Genomic DNA, 22815 nt, shown 5'->3' on the forward strand with positions numbered 1-22815 from the left:
TTTTGATGGAAAATAATCATTGTGTGACAAGTGTCCTAAGTTTGACATTGTCACGTGACAATTTTGGTGAATTTCTTTAACAGATCTGGAGGGAGGTACAAAGAGACTAGTGTAAGAATTTACCTGTTACAATTGAAAGGCAACAAAGCAAAGTAGAATTGGTATAAAGTGTAATTTAAATTTTGGAAGTCAGAAAATAGGGAGTTTCAAAATTTATCCCCCAAAAAAATGTTGGGCACCCTAACTTTTATTTTCCTTTTTTAATATTATATTTATTTTAATTTCATTTTCTCTAGTTAAACTACCGAAAGTGATAAGATCTAGTTTTTGTTTTTGTTTTTTGGTGTTTGGAACTTAAAATATTTTCTACAACAAAAATTTTAATAAATCTTAATAAAGAACCAATTATAGAGTAATTTTAAAAAATAAAAAGAATAAAACAAAATGATATTCGTACATAATTTTCATGCAAAATTGAACGCGCTTTTATTTTTTATTTTTAAATTCTGAAGTGGGATATAAATTCATTTCACTTTACAATTATTTTGTTTCTTTCAATCAGTAAGAATGTGACACATTATTACATATAAATTTTTGGTATACAAATTTTTTATTTTTATTTTTATCATTATTAAATAATAAAATAAGATAAGGATTGAATATAACAAAATAATAATTTCTAAACCTAATTCTGATAAATTGCTCAATCACAATATATATATATATATATATGTAGAGAGAGAGAGAGAGAGAGAGAGAGAAAAAAAAAAAACGTTCAATGTATATGTAAGTAGTACAACTTGATATGTACTTTGAACAATATTAACTATGATGAGAAACAAAAAAAAATAATAACTTCAAAAATTTTAAAATGTAAATCATTTTGCGTTTTATAATGAAAAATATTTTACTTACTTTTTTGGTCAACCAAACAATATAAAATAGAGCCTAAGTGTAGAATATTGTAAAACATTTCATATTCAATACAAGCAAAATTAGGAAAATTTACTTATAAATCCCGTCTCGAGGAATGGTGATCCATTTAGTTCTAAGGATTTTTTTATAAACCAATTAATTCTATTGATTTTGAAAAACTAGATTTAATATAATATTTGAAAATTAGATTTACAATTATACTCTTATTTCTATTTTTTATTTTTATTTTTATTTTTTTGCACTAGAAAGTGTACACAATCTATGGAAATCGAATTTGGGATAAATTTTTATATGAGAATCTTTTTTATTTAAAAAATATTTTAAAAAGAGTACAAAAATGACTTAAAATATAGAATTTTTCAAACATTCCAAAAGGATGTGAGATTCTTTAAACATTTCAAAAGAAGTGCAAAAACTCATTAGCAAGTTTTGGACAAATGTACAATTTCAAACTGTAGTACTCAAATGTAACACTTTAAAAAAATTCTTATTGTATTTTTTTCAAACGTAACACTTCAACATAAAATTTCAAAAAAAACTCCTTAGTATAACACTCTAATGTAACACAGAAAAAAAAAAACTTCTTAGTATATTTTTTACAAACATAACACTCAAACAGAAATGATGTGGGATTCTTCAAACTATTCCAAAAGGATGTTGAATTCCTCAAACCATTCCAAAAGGAGTATAAAAATTCTTTAGTAAGTTTTGGATAAATGTATAATTTCAAACTGTAAGTGTTACGTTTGGAAAAAAATATGCCAATGAATTTTTTAGTGTTTTTTGTATATGTTACATTGGAGTGTTACGTTTGGGATTACATTGATTGAAGTGTTACGTTTAGAAAAGGTACATTAAAAGTTTTTTTTTTTTTTTTTGTGTGCATATGTGTGTGTTTGTTACATTGGAATATTACATTTTGAAAAAGTACCCTAAGAAATTTTTTTTAGTGTTACGTTATTATATTTGAGAAAAATACACTAATGAACTTTTTAGTGTTACATTAGAGTATTACGTTTTGTTCGTAATGTGAGATTTGTTCTAGAAGTTAGGAAAATTCAAAACTTTTATAGTGTGAATTGTCTAAATGTGTAATTTTACATTTGGAGAAACCCACTTTTATCCTTAAGAAATTAAACTCAAACATGTAAGTGATTACCTTTTTGTGTAATTTTCACTTTAATGGGACATTTGGATTCATAAAAATAAAATAAAAATAAAAATAAAATTTAAATAATTCACAAAATTATATTTTGAGATTTATTAGTGTTTCACCTGCAAAACTAATGCATAATTTAAGAGAATCTTTGCTAGTGTTCGAGAAATAAGATTCCAAAGGTAGCATTAAAATAAGGAAGCATTGTTTTTTCATTCACTTCCAAAACCATAATTCTTAATAGCACAACCCTTCATAGAAGAATGAGTCGCATAAACAACCCTAAACAAAATAGATTGATATTAATTTCTCACATGGACAATTTTATGTAAAGAATATTTCTATTTTAATTGATATTGAATGAAAGAAAACATTTCTCCAACTCATGCAGAATATCAAAATCATTGTTAAAAGAATATATTCAAAGAAATGTAAGTATTCATCATCTGGTGTATCATGTAAGGATAAATCATTCTAGAATTCATATAACAATTTTCGTGGGATTCTATCTCCATTCTACTTTTTTGTAACTCTCGAATTTGTTTTCTCCTTTCGGACTATCGAATCAGTATCCATAGTCAGAGGATTTTAACCACCAGGCCAAGGATAACAAAAAAAAGTCACGCTCTGAATTTACAAGATCTCACCTCATAAGAAGAGGACATAACTAGAATGATGGAATCAAAGTACATAAAAGAGAATCCAAAAGGGAATGGTTTACTCAAGATGTGATATGACTACAAAGAAAGGAATTATAAATCCACTCTCCACCTATGTACATGGCACTCAATACATGAGATTATAATATTTATATGCACCCTATATTCATCTACTACATGGCATGAATATATAATATGAGATTTTATCTGAGTAAAATGAAATTTATACAAAAAAAAAAAAAAAAATACCCCATGAGCTTGTTGGAACAATCTTCTGTGCAAATAAAATAAATTGAAACTAAATCAAACAAAATAAAATAAAAACTTACAAATTTTATTTTGTCGAACCGAAAGAAAATAAAAGACAAAGTCAAGTGTGTGACACTTTGTCCTTAAGACAGATTCGCCCCGCTATGGTGCTTACGGTTGAGTGGCGTCTATCTCCCAAGATACAATGATCTTCACAAATTTGTAGTAGCACTCCAAACAAATTTGTTTGGCGAACTAGAACATTGTGTTCTAATACTCTCTTTAATTTTCTCTAAAACTAGAATGTAGATTATAAATGCAAAGGAGAGAAATAGGACAGCAGATATATAATTTGCAGACTGATTTTTGGATGCTATAACACTGCTGGAATGTTGGTATTTATAGGCACAACAAGTCCTGTTCGAACAGGTGTGAATCTGTCCAACAGATTCAGTTTTGAAAGTGAACAGATGCAACCTATTTTGAATTCAAACAGATTCTGTCTGTTGCTTCTTGGAACAGTTTTTTCAAACAGTTTGAAAATATATCCGTTGCTAGACATGTTTTAAACTATTGAAACATTTTTAAAAACTGTTGGAATAGTTTTGGAAGAGGTACAACTTTAGGAAAACAAAAAAAAAATTGAATTTAAATTTCAAAATTTCAAATAAATTTTTGTCCAAAAAATTAATATTAGAACTATTCTGACCTGTGGTTTGGCCCAATATTCACATTGTCCGTAACTCCTTCCTTCTACAAACTTGGAGTGCCCCTTGGGACCCAACCCAAATGTTGTAGGCTAGAACTTATATACTCAACAAAACTCTCTTAAAGTTTCAATGTGGGACAAGCCACACAAGGAAACCCACATTTTAAAACTTAAATGTTCAATTCCACGAACCCGAAAACGACGTTAAGTTTCCATTCACTCATAAATGATTTTGACGAACTATCTTCACCGTGTGACTTGTCACGCGGCAATGAACACTTCAACTCTTCGGACCTACCCCAAAAGACGTTTGGGGCCCACTCAATTTTGGGCTCAAAGCTGACCCAAAATATGCATATATTAAACCATCACAAAAGAGGGTGTAAACTTTTACAACATGATGCTCTCGACCAACAAAATAAAGCCCATAGAACAGAAAACAACAAGGAGCTCTCCTTGCTCATCAATAACACAATCACCATTGAGGCGATGACACGCCATACAAACCTGAAAAGATTTTTCAACAAAGGGATGAACGAAAACTTCCAATAGAAAATTTTTTAACTTAAGAAATATGTATCCACAATGGATATGATCATGAATGTGGATTTCGTGCATGGATATAAGTTGTGGAAAACACCAACACTTCCCAAAAACTCATACATGAGTAATGTCACATCCCAAAATAGGGGACATGACCGGCTGTGAAGGTCTTGGCCCATAAAGTACCAAAGCCGTACAATATATTCACATTGTTAAAGGATTAGAATAAAAACTAATACCAAATTTATATAAAATTTTTGGACAAATTATGTTAAACCCCCTCAAACTATCGACCGTTTACATTTTACCTCCCTAATATTTTAAACCCAACAATTATGTGCACAATACTTGATAATTTTTCATTCAAATATCTAACAAATGATTAACAAAATGACTTAATGCTCTGTGCAGGAAATCTCACATCGGTCTGTGAGGGATTACTTTCCTACCTTATAAGCATTCCGACCGCACGGTTTTGTTTCTCCCCCACTGGGGGAAAAGGCCTATGCAAGGTAAGAGGAGCCAGCCTGCTTATAAGGTGGGAAAGTAGTCCCTCAAAGACCTATGTGGGATTTCTCGCACATTAGCCCCCAACCGCGCTGGCTCCGATCACCCCGGAGGGAGTTCTCACAGACGACGCCAAATAAAGCCACCGGTCCCCGTGCCTTGCACATATTGTCCGCTTTGGCATTCCGACTGCATGATTTTGTTCCTCTCCCACTGGGGGAAAAGGCCTATGCAAGGTAAGAGGAGCCAGCCTGCTTATAAGGTGGGAAAGTAGTCCCTCATAGACCGATGTGGGATTTCTCGCACATGCTTCAATTCAAATAGTTTGAGAGGGTAGCTGTTGGGTTTAAAATATTAGGAGGATGAATTGTAAATAATCGATAGTTTAAGGGGATTTAATATAATTTGTCCAAAATTTTTAATCACGGGCCACGAAAAAATCATTGAATAAGAAACCACAACTAAATAAAATAGTACAACAACATGTACATGAGCTTCATTATTCAACACCGGATTTGATTAAGAGATTTGGGAAGAGATTCAGAAAGGGAAAGAGAAAATGTAGATGAAACATGAATAAAATATACCTATATTTTACCTAGTTTCACACTTTTTTTTCTTTATTTTTTCAAATCCCTTTTCAAATCTTTCAATCAAACACAGCGTAAATGTTTATTCAATAGTAAATAATGATACAATTTGAATGAATGCATAAATATCCTAAGGAGATTACGACGCAGCTGTGACATCCTAAAAATTGGATAATAACAAAGAAACATAGGATTATATTAAGGTTTCACATCCAATGGTCAATAATTAGAATATATCAGAGTTAAATATTGTTAGGTTTTTATTCTTGGTAATCCCGTTTGACAAAACTCCGTTCAGTTGTAATTGTATTCGATCTTTTATTTCAGTAAGGTTTTGAGTTTTAAGCTTGGTTTGGGAAGTGGGTTGACTTTTTGACTTTTTGGCTTTTTTTACTATTTTAACTTGGGTTAAAAAGCTTGGTTTGGGAAGGACTTTTTGGTTTTTTTTTTGTGATAGAAGACTATAATGATTATGGGTTGGATGTGATGTTTTGTTTGTTGTGGCTAAAATAGCCTATTTTGTCTTTTATGGATAAAATAGCCAAAAAAACCTCAAATCTTGCTTCCCAAACAGTGCCTAAATACGAATCCAATCCGAATTGTGCCTTGCAGAGATGTTCCAGAAATTAATTCTTTCATGTTTGCCACTTCGTTGACTATGTCGGGGATTGAGCTGCCCGGTCAACCCACGGGGGTCCAGGGAGCAGCGTCCCTTGGCAAGTCTGGGGCAGCACCCAGGCAGGGTCAAGGGAAAGCGCCCCCAAAGCAAAAAGCAAAATTGCAGTCGAAGTTGTTTGTCTGCTTGAGCGGCCACTCTTGCACTTAAGCGGATATCGCGACCTTTCAGAAGTTTCACTCGTTTGCAAAAATATTGGGAATTGTTTTTTTTTCCGCTCGAGCAGAAATCGCGGATATGTGTTCTATAAATATGTCTTTCAGTTCGATTTTAGGGTACGACTTCCAGATCTTCTTTTTGGGTATTAGGGTTTTCATCTAGAGTTTCTTTGTTTATTTCCTTTGATATCTGTGAGAGTTTAATCATGAATTGAATGGATTATATCAAATGGTCTATTTATTTTATTTATTCAATATAAAAGAGAGAGTTGTTCTTCGATGGATTCCGTAGAATTTGGCCCTGAAACTTTGGTAGATTCTAGAGTGGCTCATCGGTGTGGATTCGACATTGACGTTGTGGATTCAACGTTGGGCAAGACAATTCTGAGGTGAAAACCGTGGTGGAAGAGGCATATAGGGGTCGGTTCAATATGGGCGTGGATTCGCTAGATAGTTAAGAGTACACTTGTGTAATTCCTTTTGTCTTCTTAGTGGATTGTTTTGTGGCTTTAGCCTGTGATTTTTTATCACAATTGGAGACGCTCTAATTGTGATTTTTTCACGATAAAATCGTTGTGTCAATTTTTCTTCATTGTTTGATTGGAATTGTTATTTATTACTTAAAATTTATACATAATTACAAATCAATATTTAAGGGATTTCTAGATTTTTCAAATATATTACAACAACGTTGTCCTAATTCTATAAATTACAAATAAAAAACAAAATGTTACAAGAGATGAGAAATCCAACATCCAGTCCACATTTGTTGCAACTGCCCGAGCTCTTTGTCGATGAAAATTCTCAGTACCAGCCATTGAATGTCAGGGCAATAAAAAGTTGTGAGTTGTAAAGATTAGTAAAAACACAACCCACACCCCCCCCCCCCCCCGGCGCGACGCCCGAAACCCCTACTATCTACATTCCCTAAGTAAAATGAATGAGTACAAACAATATGAACAAGTAGAGGTACAACAAGTAATTTAAATTGATAAAGTTACAGTAAGAAATATGAACAATTATAATAATGCACAGTTATAAACAACAATGATAAGTAACAATCGGTTAGTAACACTTATATAACAAAAGTTAGATGCAACAGTGAAATAAAAGGCCACTAGAGTCCCGCAAAGAGGCTTGTCCTCTTAACCGCTAAGATTGGATATCGAACTATCCGGAACTCCCCGTTTTTGTTACGGATACCTACAATGACTATATACCATGTAGCATTATCAGTGGACTTCAAAAGAGACGGCAAAAACTCTGGAAGTATCACGCCCTAAAGTCACTTATTGGTCCCAACCTTATCTCCCGTCAGGGGTATACCTTCTGGTTGTCACCTAACCTGAGACCTAGCCTTGTCCCTCTAAAATATCACATAGAGTCCGAATATATTCGTGCCATCCCAAGGTTAACATCAAAACTAGTTGCTCAAGACTTGGCTAAAAAAGGGAACACATCACACCATCAATTTCATTACCGACTACAATAAATTCTATTAAGTTTCCAAAATATTGTAAGTGAACGTGAAGCCCATTACCACCCTAAGTTTCTCCTTTTCATTAGGTTCATTGTGAAACATGGTTAGCAATAAAAGATAAATAGTGATACAAGTCAACTAATACATGAATAAATAGAGCTATCAAAGAGGCACTAGTGATATCATAATAGCCAAATAAATTCGAGCTAAGTCACAACCACAGTACACTTCAAGAGTGCACAAGTACACTAGAATTTCAAAATTTTTAGATTCATAGAGACAAGAAATTTAATTCGGTAAAAATACTTTCGAGAATTAGATGGGGCTAAATTTTGGTTGGGTTATAAAATATACTATAAATATTTAGTTAGACCGATTAACAAAAACATTAGAACCCTTTCTAAAAAAATATACCTTTTCTTTATAAAAATATATATATATATATATATATTCTTAGAGCATCTCCAACCTTTTACCCATCTAATTTGAGTAAAAAACTTGATTGGATATCAAAATCTTTTTAAAAGTTCCCCACTTATCCCAAATTTTCCTTTTCATCAAATTTGAGGAGGAAAAAAAAATCATCTCCAATGCTTCATTTTTTTAAATTTTTATCAAATTTAAATTTGATGAATGATTGATAAGTTCTCAATTTGATGAAAAAAATAACTATCCGTTGATTTGATATGGATTTGACGAAATGGTTAGAACTAGTGGCAGAAACAGGAAACTAAATTAAAAGGGACACTTATTGATTACAATTTTAATTTTTTTGTTTGTTTGCATAACCAACGATAAGAAGATAATAATAATTTTTGAATTAATATTAAGTACAAAAACTTAAATAAATTATTATAAAAGTATTTCATATAAAATTTTACAATTAATTTGGAGTAAGATCGAAAAGAAAGCATTGCGTGTAATTAGTGTGTCATGGACAATATAAAAAATTCATATATTTAAGTCTTAAAATAAATTATATAATTTTTTTTTTGGTGATAAAATAATTTTTTTTTTGGTGATAAAATATGAGATTAAAAAAAAAAACCTGGTATATTTGGGATAACTTTTTAATTTTTTTACAAAAAACAAATGCAAAAAGTAGGGAGGAAATGAATATTTGACTTTTCGGTATAATTTTTTAGTTTTTTGACTTTTTTTAAGTATCTTTTTGATTTTTTTTTTCCTAAAATAATGTATTGATTTTTGGTATAACTTTTTTGAGTTTCGATATAGCTTTTTTGACTAAAATAATGTTTTTTTGACTTTCCATATAACTTTTTGACTTTCAAACTTTAGAATTTGTAGAATTTAATACTGGATGGTGACCCATGGACAAAAAATCCTGGAATTGCCTCTGGTTCTAGTATAAATGTCATGGCAAATTTAGCATTGTTGGGTTGTGTTTGTTTTGTTGGAGGCATTTGTATCTGGTTTACTTTTATGGTATCTAAAGCCGGTTAGGTTAGCATTGTTCATGTTCTTGTCTGATGTAACTGTCGTCAATGTGCATTGCTTTGTTCTTCCTCATGTGTTTTGGTAACTGTATGTATGCAAAAGTAAACAAGCTGAGAATTAAAATAATTGTAGCTCTCCTAAATATGGAACTCAAGCTGAAAAGGTTACCTTGGTGATTAGAACCCTCATACAATGTTGTTTGGGTTGGAGGATATCTGATATGCTTAATCCTACTTTTACATTAAAAAATAAATAAATAAATATGCCAAACTTGGCTTGAACTCAACTTGAAAAACTACCAGCAATGCTCAAGACAAAAGGGGTCTTTAACTACTGAACTTGGCATGCACTACAAGGGTTTGCTTGGTGAGAGGCTCATCTAAAATTGGTCCAAAACATAACTAACAAAGTTTATATAGTAGTTTTGAGGCTTGCCAATATCTTCTAATTTGGCTCAACTTTATTCAATTCCATCTTTTTATATTTTTGCAAGTTTTTAAAACAATGTTTCACCATTTACACTCCTAAGGTTGTAGGTAGAATCATTTTGCTCTGTTTATTGCTTTTTGATAAGATATCATTAGTCTCTCCAAGTTTCCAACTTTGATTTAGTTGTCAATCCAACCTTTAAACTTTTTATTGTGAAATACAAGCTGTTAATTTTCTATTTAAGCCTTTCAATTTTTATAATTAAGTCAATATAGTCCAATGCATTATTAGATGTGAAAAAGACTATAATGTTATTATTATGTGCTACTTAATTGGCCTAATTTTAGAATTTAAACTATAAAAAAAAGAAAAAAAAGATTAACAAATGAGTAAAAAAAAAAAGGAAAAAGAAATCAGAGATAGGTGCCCATTTTGAATAAATTATCATTTTATCCATTTAAAACTAATATTAATTTTCACTCTCCATGTTCTTTTTTCATATTTAAACTATTATTCTCTTAATTTAATCTTAAAATTAGATAAATTAAAAGGCACACAATAGTTTTTCTCATATTTATTAATAAACTAAGCTACATTGACTAAATTTTTAAATTTGGACATAAAATAGAAAACCTTAAAATTTTAAACTCTACGTTAAAACCAAAAAGAAAGAAAGAAGATTTATATAATTAAAAAAAAAAAAGTTCCAATATGACATTGAAAATTAAAGTAAAATTGGAGTGACTAATTCAAAATATACCCATAAGAAATTTTTAACGCAAGATGCCTTCACATTCAGAGTTAATTATTCAAATATTAAGTCGGACTAGACTTTATTAATCTTAAATGCCTTTCCAATATCTACTCTTTCAATCTAAACCAAACCAAATCAAACCAAACAAAGCCTTAAGGTCGGCTACATGAATCCTTCTTCTCCACGCGGCCTTATCAGATGCTATTTCTTTAGTCAAATTAAGTAGATCCATATCTCTATTTACAATGCTAGCCAATGTTCATCTAGGCTTACCCCGTCCCCTAACACTTTCATCTACTGTTACAGCATCACATCTCATCACTACTGCCTCTGTTGGTCTCCGTTGAATTTGACCAAATCATCTCAATCGATTCTCTCTCAACTTATCTTCTATCGATGCTACTCCTACCCATTCCCGAATACACTCATTCCTAATTATGTCTTGTTTAGTCTTGCCATACATCCACCTTAGTATGCTCATCTCAGTCACACTCATCTTATCTACACATTGTTTCTTGGTTGCCCAACACTCCACACCATATAACATCATTGGTTTAATAGCCGTTCTATAGAATTTCCCTTTTAGTCTAGTGGATATTCGTTTATCGCACGTGGATATTCGTTTATCGCACGATACCCCAGACGCACTTCTCCACTTACACCATCCCGCCTTAATCCTATGGGCTACATCCTCATCAATCTCCCCCACTGTTGTGATAATCGACCCTAAATAACGAAAATGTTCAATCTTAGGCACTTTTTAGTTCTCAATCTTCACTTCTCCTCTGCTTTCATTGCTATTGTTTCTAAATTTACACTCCATGTACTCTGTCTTAGTTCTGCTTATCCGAAATCCTTTATGTTGTGTTTGGCTGGGGAATTTGGGAAGGGATTTGGAATGGAAAAGTAAGGTGAAATGTGAATAAAACATACCTATATTTCGCCTAGTTTCACACACCTTTTCCCTTTTCCTTTCCAAATCTCTCCTCAAATCCCCCAACCAAACATAGCATTAGATTCAAGAATTTTTCTCCAAATCTCCAATTTCGTGTTGACTCCTTCTCTAGTTTCATCCACTAGCACGATATCGTCTGCAAAAAGCACACACCATGGCACGTCATCCTGAATATTTCTCGTCAACTTATCCATAACTAAAGCAAAAATATAAGGACTTAAGGTAGATCCTTGGTGTAACCCTTCAGTGATAGGAAATTCATTTGTCTCTTTAGTTGACAATCTAATAGTGGTCACTACCCTTCATACATGTCCCTAATCACATCAATGTAACATTTTGTCACCCCTATATTATATCCCGGGGCACTCTATCATATGTTTTCTCAAGGTTGATAAACACCATATGAATGTCTCTTTTCTTTTCTCTATACTTTTCTATTACTCTCCTCAAAAGATATATCGCTTCCATTGTTGACCTGCCAAGCATAAACCCAAATTGATTCTCTGACACCTATGTTATATCTCGCAATCGACATTCCATCACCCTCTCCCGCACTTTCATTAGATGACACATTAGCTTGATTCCTCTATAGTAGTTACAATTCTGGACATCTCCTTTATTCTTATATATTGGCACTAAAATACTCTTCCTCCACTCATCTGGCATATTCCTAATCAACAAAATTTTGCTAAGTAACTTAGTCAACCAAGCAACCTTTTTTTTTACCCAAACACTTCCAAGCTTCAATAGGGATATCGTCGAGTCCTAAAACCTTATTTGATTTCATTTTCTTAAATGCAATCTCCACTTCAAAGTTCTTAATTCTACGATAGAACCTATAATCTTAGTTTATCGTATTACAGGCTATTTCTTTCCCTATTGTCGTATCTCCATGTTCCTCATTTAATAGTTTCTCAAAATAATTCTTCTATCTTTCCTTAATCTCTTCATCCTTCACCAATACCTTAGAATCCTCACTCTTGATGCATTTAACTTGATTAAAATCTCGTGTTTTCCTCTTCCATATCCTAGCAAGTTTGTATACCCTTTTCTCTCCCTCTTTACTATCTAGTCTAGTGTATAGGTCATCATAAGCTTTCAACCTAACCTCTCTCACTACTTTCTTGACCTCCTTATTAGTCAATCAATAGCTCTTAAGGTTTTTCTCAGTCCTATTCTTCTACCACTTTTTAAAACACTTTTTTTGCATTAACTACTACTTGAACCTCTTCCCTCCACCACCAAGTTTCCCTAGAGTTGGATCCCGTTCCTTTCGACTCTCTAAGCACTTCCCTTGAGATTTTCCTCATACAATTGGTCATCGAGTTTCACATAGTGTTAGCATCATCTCCCAAATCCCAAGTACCTTCCTTATCCATTCTATTCTTAAATATTTCTATTTTATCCCCTTTTAGGTCCCACCATCTTGTCCTACGACGCCCACCATCATTCCTAGCTTGGTATTGCCCTCTAAAACATAAATCTAATACCAAAATCCTATGTTGAGAGGCCAAACTCTCTTCGAGAATCATCTTACAATCATTGCATTTTAGGCGGTCCACTTTTCTCACTAAGAAGTAATCTATTTGGCTCTTAACTGACCCACTCTTAAAGGTTATCAAATGCTTCTCCCTTTTCTTATACATAGTATTGGCCACCACCAGGTCAGAAGCCAACGCAAAATTTAAGATACTCTCTCCAACCTCATTTATGTCACCAAAACCATATCCACCATGCACCCTTTCATAGCCTAGTTTATCTATGCCTACATGACCATTAAAATCTCCACCTATAACCAAGTTCTCTCCTACGGGTATCTTCTGTAAGATCTCATCCATTTGTTCCCAAAAATCCCTTTTAGTTTGATCATCTAAACCTACTTGAGTGGCTTATGCACTAATAACATTCACTATATTCCCTCCAATAACTAGTTTAACTAACATAATCCTATCCTCTTTCAATCTATGCTCGAGAAATACAAATATCATGAAACTGGAAACATGTAACTTATGAAATTGCGACATTGTGTTACCAACTACTTGTCCAAATAAAAAAACAAATCTAAAGAATATTTGAGAGCCTAAACAAATCAATTAGTCAGCACAAAACCACTGTGCTGAAGGTAAGGAAAATTTCACACATTACATAAATATATGAATTTTGATAAACAAAGAATACAGAAAATAAATTTAGTTAAATAGCAAACTTGTCACAGGAAACTATGACAATCAACTTGGAAACCTAAAAAAACCCCAAAAACATGCAATCTGGACAAAAACCTCTAACTGGCCAGAATTACCAGAAAGCTTCACTAATACAGCAGCTTGTTGATTAATGCATACTTCAGCATTACTGCCTATCCAAATGAGGCTTCCGAGCCAAGAAGAAATACATTGGTGTGAAGATCTCCTTCCTGAGATAATACACGAGTCAGAAAAGTAATGAGTTATCCAGACTCAGAAATTCAAAAATGGTCGATTTTCTACACTGCGCAAGAGATCTATGCTCAATTCAAAATCAAAAGGGTTAAGCACTAGTTCTCTAAGGTGTGATGTTCACGAACACAATACTCTTACTAAAATATTACTAATTAATTACAATTAGCCCATAAGGTAAAAGAAAATGTGAAAAGAAAGATGGTAAATATAAGTGGGAATAATTCTCACCTTGCACCATCAACTAGCCCTTCTGCAGCTTTCTCCAAGAAAGCTTGAACCCTTTGACTTCCCTTAGGGGCAAGTCCAGTATATTCTAGAGCCATGACCTCCAGAGACAAAAATAAAAAAAACACTAATTACTTAATTGCAATAACATGGTAACAAAAAGAACATAAAAAAATGTTCATATTAATTGATGCCATACACAACCAAACAAAGGGAATTTTTCAAAATGGCATGTTATTATTATGTTACAAATGTTCTTAGTACAACCTAAATAGAAACTAACCCTAATAGAAACAAAAATACAGTAGTACCCAAAAATAAAATAACACTAATGCCAAAGTTACATATTCACAGTTCATACCATGTTTCTGGTAACAAAACGTCCGACGGCTGTTAGACGGAAGCTACTCAGTGAGAAGTGACTTTTATCCAAAGGCAAGTACCAAGGGATTGGTGAGTCTGCAGCAAGATCTTTATCCCATATGACCTAGAAAAAATAAAATAAAATAAAAACAAGTGTCCAGCATTCTCGTCATTTTGTCCGATTTTACAATAAGATAAGAGAGATTTAGTGGACCCCTAATTTGCTACTCACTTCAAAGCCTGCTTGCTTCAGAGCATCAAGGCATTGTCCTGTAGCCCTGACATCAGGGAGACCATTACCAAGCTCTATTTCTGCCTGTGTAAATGAAAATTTTAATATGAAAAACAAGCATCTATATCAACTCAGTCAAATTAATTCAGATTTGGTGGTGCTTCTAGAAAACCTTGATTTTTTGGTGTTCTTTGTTACGGATATCAAAGGCATTGGTCATGCACCACTCATACGCAGCAAAACACTGACCAGGCTTCAATACTCTATAAATCTCTTTATAGCAGCCAACCTTCAGACCATAAGATTAAGAAATAAAGATCAATAAATAAATAAATGAAATGTCAAACCAATAACTTTGTAATCACTAGACAAAAGCTAATGTTTTTATCCTAACCAAAGCATCTGCTGAAAACTTTTAACACAAAATTACATATTTTAGATATCTACCGGATCTGGAGCATGGCAGGTAGCCTCAATTGCATATATTGCATCAAAACTATTGTCAGGAAATGGCATTTTCATGAAATCTGCCTGCATCATTATTATGCAACAATAATCAAAAAATGGAAAATGAAACCTCAGAACAAAACCGTGAAACTTTGTATTTAAAATTAAACTGCTTACCTTCACAAAATTGCAAGTCTTGTCCAGTCCTGTATTGCGGTTCAGTACCTGCAGAATATCAGCAGCACTTAAGTGCTATGCTCAGAATTCCAGTGATTACATGAAATAATTTAACAAACAGAAATGAAATGCTATCGCTGTCTTTGATTATGAAGTCAAGTTCAAATATGAATATGATTTCAACATATTCAATAAAAGGATCAACAAGGGAAAAGCATTAACAAAATGCATTAGGTTAGGAGAAATCAATTCAAAAAAATCTTAATTAGTGGTCCTTATTGAAAAACCTTGTTACTATATGTAATTATCATCACATTGTAAGACAAAAAAATGTACCTGTCCTCTTGCTATCTGATATTCATTGTTGTTCAGACCTGTAACAGATGTCATGCTGCCAGACATCAGCAAACAAACAGATTCTCAGAGCCAACTCTTGAAAACAGCAAAATAAATTTACTACTATTCAGTATCATTCTGAAAAAAGACTGAAATCAGCATAAGATATAAATACTAATACTGGCATGGCCACCTAGGGATGTTATTATAGTCATGAAAAAAATTTAAGACAACATTAATATCCATATTTGTCATAGTTGTTTAGCATCCTTGCATGCACTGGTTATTTGTATAAAATTCAGACATAGATTCAAGAAAATAGATCCTAAAAAACATTAAACCATTAATGCCCCAAATTATTATCAGCCTCTCCACAAAAAACAAAAACTAAAAAAGGGAGAAGGCCAGTTACCAAATACGTCTCCCAGACCTTACTGTAAACAGGATCACAGTAACACTAGGTACGATTGCTTGTTTGGTTTGTATCTCAAGATACAATTTTTGAGAAAAAATTTCAAAATTTTGGTTGGTTCAAATTTTTTGAAAAAAATTTCCAAAATCACTCTCTCTCCTACACATCAATCAATCACTTTTTCTTTCTCCTTTCTCCTTTTCAATCACTTTTTCTCTCACACACATCTACTCAACTACAACAAAATATCAAATCAACCCAAACTCCCAAACTATTTTCAAAATATACAACCAAACAAACCAAAAAAATTTCTAAACTCTCCCTAAATTTTTTTTTGAAAATTTATCTCAAAACACAAACCAAACACACATATTTTTTTTATTATTATTGATAGAACTCCGGAAAGAATTTGGTATTCTACCATAAACCATAAAATTGAAAGGATAAATTTTACTAAACCGCTTGGAAAGAGGCAATTTCCCCCTTGTGTTTCGAAATCAATCACTTGCCTCCCTTATCATCAATGGTTATACAATTAATTGCATATTGAAAAATAATAATAATAAGAAAAAAAGAACAAGTAACACAAACTATTCGCACCTTTTTATGATTCTCTCTGTCTACAAGCAACTGATTTTAAACCATTTAGAGAAAAGAAGCCATGCAAGATAGTTGTGACAGCAATAGTGGCAATATTGAGGTTGATTGTTGCAAATGGTGATGATGGTCGAATGGGCGGCAGCAGGAGGTGGTGATTTATGGATTTTGTTTCAAAGAGAGAAAAATTAAGTGTTTCAGTTCTATTGGAGAAAAAATTTGGTGGGTTTCTGGTTCCGTTAAAGCCTAGAGGTAAAAAGGAAATGGTCTGATACGGGGCAGATTATGAGGGAGGGTGTTTATATGGTAATGGTGGTCATCCGTTGTCAGCAGCAATTGTTGTTTGGAGGTGATGACGAGAGTGACATTACATATAACATTACACACATATTACTATATTAATGTACAGAGTGAGAGAGAGAGAGATTCAAGATCAAAAAAGTACAAGGCCTATGGTGGAGTGAATGCGTGAATGGTGGTGATGGTGAAGAAAGAAAGTGAAGTTAGTTGTGCATTGATGGTTTTACTGGTTTTAAGTAAGATGACCATAGGATTTTTTTTTATTATTATTATTTTATTTTTTTTTGATAAATAAAGTTAGATGGCCATAAGTTATATCCACTTTATTCAAGTTCAATATTTTCATTGTAAAAGGTTAGCACAGACACTAAATTAACCACAACAGATAAAAGTTTTTGTTTGGGCTGGCTAACACCAGGGAGGTAAGAGACTAATTCCAAAACAAAAGGGGGAAGTGCCTTTTCCCAAAACCTTGAGGAGTGCAAGTGAAATTTACCCTAAAGTAAGCCTTGTCAAGCATTAGCAAATTTGAAATACAACTAGGAGTCTAGGATATGCTATGCAAACGCTTTAAAAATATCAACTCAGATTATTGGTAAACGATAGTGCAAAAAAGAAAACCAACAGACACAAAATAATAGCAATACCCACAACACAAATTAGGTTCATTCATGAATAAGCATTTACCTGAACTGGGCAATTTCCCTTAATGGTCCGCCAATTCCACATCCAACATCCAACACCTACAACAACAATTTAAAGTTAAAACCATCAATCTCACACAATCACTGAATAGGAGTTAGTTCATCATGATTTTGACGTTCTACTGCACAGTAAAATAAAACAAGAAAGACCTTCTGTCCAGCTTTTAGGCCTAACTGTAAGGCAAGGAAGTGCTCATGCCGCTTAATGCTCTCTTTAAGAGACTCCCCTTTCCATCTGCAGGCAGAGGTATCATGATTGTTTAGTCTTTTATTATCAACTCAAAATATATATAATATTTTCCAGGCATGAAATAGAAAAGTGATGAAGATGGAAAAGGAGCACTGTAAAGAGCAAAAATATTAACCTGGGCGCAAAATGGAACGACTCTCCCCAGCCATATTCATAAAAGCTGGTAACAAGATCATAATACTTATTCACCTGAAAATCACATGAGACAATATTTACAGATTACACGATGCTATTTGGTAAATCCAAGAAACATTTTCAGCCAAATAGTAAATTTAAAAACTACTTATTTGAACGGAGTGCATCACATGAGATTGGTGTAAGAGATTTCATGCTTCAAAAAAGGTTGTTTCTTTCTAGGAAACTGTAGACCACAAATTGGCTAGACTGTTCTAAAACAATTTCCACCCCAAGGGATTGATAAGCTAGTATATCAGGGAATTAGAATCATGAATGCATGGAACGAAGAAAAAATGATGGCAGGCGTATCTACATTGAGTTCTTAACATGATGGGTTTTCCTAGCTTATCACATACTTCCAATGAAGCAGCATTTACAAAATTTGATATTTTAAACAGGAACTGAGCCAAATATACAGCTGGCAGGTAAAAAAGATGTATTGTGTGTAAAGAATGATAACCATGTCAGTGTAGTTGGCCTTTCTCTCTTTCTCTTCGCCTCCATAGTAGCCGTGATACTGCTCATACCTGAACCATTAGACAGATACTTTTACACAGGATTCAGACATACACCAAATATCAAGCACAGCATGCATATTATATACACACAGTAATCTGAAAATAATATCATATACTCACATTTGTGCCCTACCAAAAAAAAAAGATTGGCACCTAATCAATGATAAAATATCTCTAGATTTCTAATTCTTGAGCGTGCTTTTGCTAGAAATATACTGGTTATACATGCACCATGCATCTTTCTTTCTATAGTAAGTGCTCAACACATGCGTTTTACATGTAGAATAAAGTGGTAGTTCAACATCAATGTGCTCAAGCCAGACAGTAGTTCTGTTATTCGGGTATATAAATAATTTTGGAACAATTTCCAATATCTTGTTTTCAATTGATACAAAAGGCGGACACCTCTATATATCTACCCAGACAACCAATGCAAATCAGAATGAAGAAACAAATTAGATAAAAATCACAACCATTCAGACCCCTAATGAGAGTATAGGGTTGAAAGATACCGATTTATTTTCCTTCCCTACTGTTTCCAGTATGCAAACACTGTATCCCAGATCAAAGTACATTTGTTTAACAAATCTAATATTGTGATTCCACAACAAATATAATCTCCTAACAGTGGTTGATTGATTATTGGATTTGTTAAAGCAAAAATGGAAAGGGAAATGAAAGAAACTGCGCATTTGGCATCGTTTTTGTCTTCTGTTCTAGGAAAAAAATGATATGGAAGGCTTGTTTGACAAACTCTTTACAAAAACTATTTCTGTGTTTTTCGAACTTTTCATTGTTTTTATTTGCAATTGAAAACCATACCAAACAGGGCCTAAATTTCTTTATTTTGTTTGGTTAGGTTGAAAAATAAGAAGGAAAATAGTCTTTTTTTTCTTTTTTTCTTTTTTTTTTTCCCAATAATCTTGTTTTAATTGATTACTCGAAAACAATTAATAGGAAATATCATTTTACCTCTCTTTTCCTTACTCTCAACAAATTTAAGATACAAACATAGCTAATATCAAGTAGTTCACACATTAGGGACCACACAAAGTCATTTTCCAAGATCAATACTGATGATGTGATGTAACCCACCAAACCCCTACATTAAATGTGAAAAACAGACAAAAAACAATGCAGTAACTTTCACCAAATTCACATCATATGTTTTTACAATATGATGATCAAATTTTTTTTTTTTAAATAAAACCATCCAATTGACTCACAAATTTGTAGATACAACATAGTATTCAAGTCCAAAACAAGAAAAAAAAAAAAAATTTGTAGAGAGATAGAGATAAAAATACTTCTGGACAGCGGAGAGAACGTCGTCTTTCTCGATCTTTCCGCCGACGCCAGTGGCGAGATCCAAGGCTCCGGCTTTCGACATCACTCTCCCCAAATAGTCAATAGCAATACACCACCTAGATCTTAAATAAAATAAAAAATTTTAAAAAAAAATCAACAAAATCAAAGTAATTCAATTTTGATTCAGTTACGAAAAAAAGCAGATCAAAAACAGTATCAGTATCAGTATCAGCACAATGTAGATTCATGTGTAAAGTCATCGAAACCAGAGTGAGAGACAGCTTACAAGGAAAGTAGATCCGGAGCACCCTAGAGAGAGAGAGTGAGTGAGAGAGAGAGATAATGGGAAAGACAAAAGGGTGGGATTCATGAATATCCAAGCTTCTCGTTTTTTTATGGTGTGGAGCGAGATCAAGAAGCAGAGGGTACAGAGTGTAAGACGACAATCACAGAACGATTCCTTGTGTTCGCCAGGTCATCAACTGCACGTGCGGGACCACTGAACATGTTGTTGGGTTTAGGGCAGTACAAAATATCGTTCAATCCGTTAAAATTGCATCCATCTGTTTAAATCTTAAAATTTATAATCCGTGAGCCGAACTATTCCGCTCCGTTATAATTCATATATATATATTTTTTAATTTTTAATGAAATATCAATGTAAAAATGAGTGTAAAAGAAATTTAAGATATAAAATTTATTACAAATTAGTGGTTATATATATTAAACATATTATGTAAAATATTTTGGATTATATATCTAAAAAATATTATACAAATTAGTGTTATATATTATATAAATGTATGATAATTAGTTAATTCCTCTGTTCCAAAATAATAGCCCCTTCGGGAGAATCTAATTTTTTTGGATAGTACAATTAGGGTGGGTTTGATTGAACTGACTGGATAAATAATGATTAAAATCTGTCGGACTTGAATCCTAAGACTGTGAATCCCTCGGACTATTTGGTTGAATTGGATGTGTATCCCATGTTTGTTTTCTCATGAGATTAGATATTTGAAAAAAAACTATTTTTAATGAATTTAATATTTGGTTGAACGGACTGGATATGATAAATGAGTAAAATACTATTTTACCATTTTTCAATTGTTTACTAAGTAATAGAATATTAAACATATCTTTAATATTTTAATTATTTTTAGCTAGATTAAATAAAAATTTATTTATTTTATTTTTTACACAATTAAATAAATTTATTTTTTTAAAAAAAATAAATAAAATATCAATAAAAATATATGTTATTTTTTAATTAAAATTTTAAATAAATTTATTTTAAAAAACAATAATAATTAAATAATAAAATTAAATAAAACATCTATTAAAATTTAAATAATGAAATTAAATAAAATATAAACAAAATGTTAAAATAAAACGTCAATAAAATATTTATAAAAAATTATTTTCAAAAATTAAATAAATAAAACATCAATAAAAAGTTAAATAAAATTATTTTATTTTTAAATTGAGACATTTAAATTTTATTGAATTTTACTAAATATAATACATAATTAAATAGTAGAAAGTCAAAATGGTTATTTCATCATCTAATCCCAATAATAAATAATTCCACCCCCCTAGGATACAATAGTCTCTCATACGAGGGATATGGAGTTCGGCTGAACTCTATGTTCGACGGACTAAAAAAAAAACAAACGATAGATATCTCCCTCCTTCAGATAAACAATGCGAGCAGTGAATAATCCCCCCTAATCCCCCCCTAATCAAACACACCCTTATTGTACTTTAAAAAAAATAATTTTTCAAAATTACCCTTTGGTAGTATATTTTTTTGGGAAATATCAATATCATAATTGTACTTTTTATGTTATTAATGAATTTAAAATAAGGGCAAAATAGAAAATTTATATTATTTTTGTACTTGATTTTTGAAAATGAACTAATATTTTGGGACAATGAAAAATGGAATAAGGAACTAATATTTTGGGACGGAGGGAGTAGAATATTCTTCAATTCTCCAATTTGCTAAAAGCTGTCCAAATCGCAATTTGTGAATCCGCTAATCCGCTAACTTACTATTCGATTTGTAATTTTACTCTCAAATTGTCCGAATCACACTGCGCACACCCCTAGTTGTGTTGATCAAAAATGGTTGAGATTCCAAATTTTGTGACCCTTATGACTCTCAATTGATTGGTGATCACTCATTATTTTTAGGGCAAATTACAAACACCCCCACATTCATTGGATCACACCAGATCAAATATTTTAAAACCCCTTGCCAGTTATAGCTCATAAACATGATTGACCTTAACACTATATCTGTACTCATAATTATGTCATGATCTCAAATCCGACACAATCGCCCAGGCAATGAGCTACAACACAAGGGTATGCTTTCCAACAATCTTCCATGGCCACACATGTCAATTTACTCAAATTTGACTCCTTTCCTAGACATGGTCCTCTGGGTCATATTCATCGTGACCCTTAAATGACATGCTAAAGTAATGACATCAAGTCATCACTTCATGACATAGTTTCAAGTTCAAGGGCATAGTGTAGGCCTATTATTGGCCTAACAGGGCTCAGACAGTGCTAGAGTAGGGAACCATCTGGCCACTTCCTTAAGTGGTCGACGGTAATACATACAGTATGATATGTATGCAACGACGAAGCTTCCACTAGATTGGATCTATCACACTCTAACACCATATGAATCTTAGTCTAGTCACTATGTGTCACGATCCAAACCCGCCCCTATAGGTTTAGCATCGTAACCGACTAGTAATCCTAAGATTACTGAAGGCCTCTGAAACAGATTAACAAATTAAGGGGCTAGCGGAAACAAATATCAAAATCCATAGAACTATGCAAACTTACATGGGACAAAAAATTTCAAACTTTATATTTACATATATTGTGACGTCATACTTGCGTCATCACTAACACAGATAATCGAAAGGGAACTTAGTCCTACATACAGAATAAACATGAACTTGTCCAACAAAAGAAAAGAAAATAAAACTTAAATTGATCACAAACACTTCCATAAAACTTGACCACAAAAGACTTCTGGAACCTCCTCGGGAG

General features: G+C 32.5%; 1 protein-coding gene across 1 annotated transcript; it reads right to left on the minus strand.

Moving 5' to 3' along the window:
* Positions 1 to 13330: 13330 nt before the first annotated feature.
* Positions 13331 to 20289, minus strand: SMT1 (sterol methyltransferase 1). The gene is made up of 14 exons (XM_028258259.2): positions 20030 to 20289; positions 19743 to 19865; positions 18378 to 18444; positions 17856 to 17929; positions 17641 to 17725; positions 17474 to 17529; positions 15478 to 15532; positions 15142 to 15189; positions 14965 to 15048; positions 14690 to 14806; positions 14518 to 14601; positions 14284 to 14409; positions 13926 to 14023; positions 13331 to 13672 (listed from the first exon to the last, which is right to left on the minus strand). The coding sequence occupies exons 2-14, from the start codon at positions 19823 to 19825 to the stop codon at positions 13609 to 13611; spliced, it is 1041 nt and encodes a 346-aa protein (XP_028114060.1). The 5' UTR covers positions 19826 to 19865; positions 20030 to 20289; the 3' UTR covers positions 13331 to 13608.
* Positions 20290 to 22815: the final 2526 nt, after the last annotated feature.

The sequence above is a fragment of the Camellia sinensis genome, chromosome 2 (assembly GCF_055761805.1).
Source record: "Camellia sinensis isolate YWXY chromosome 2, ASM5576180v1, whole genome shotgun sequence".
Lineage (NCBI taxonomy): Eukaryota > Viridiplantae > Streptophyta > Magnoliopsida > Ericales > Theaceae > Camellia > Camellia sinensis.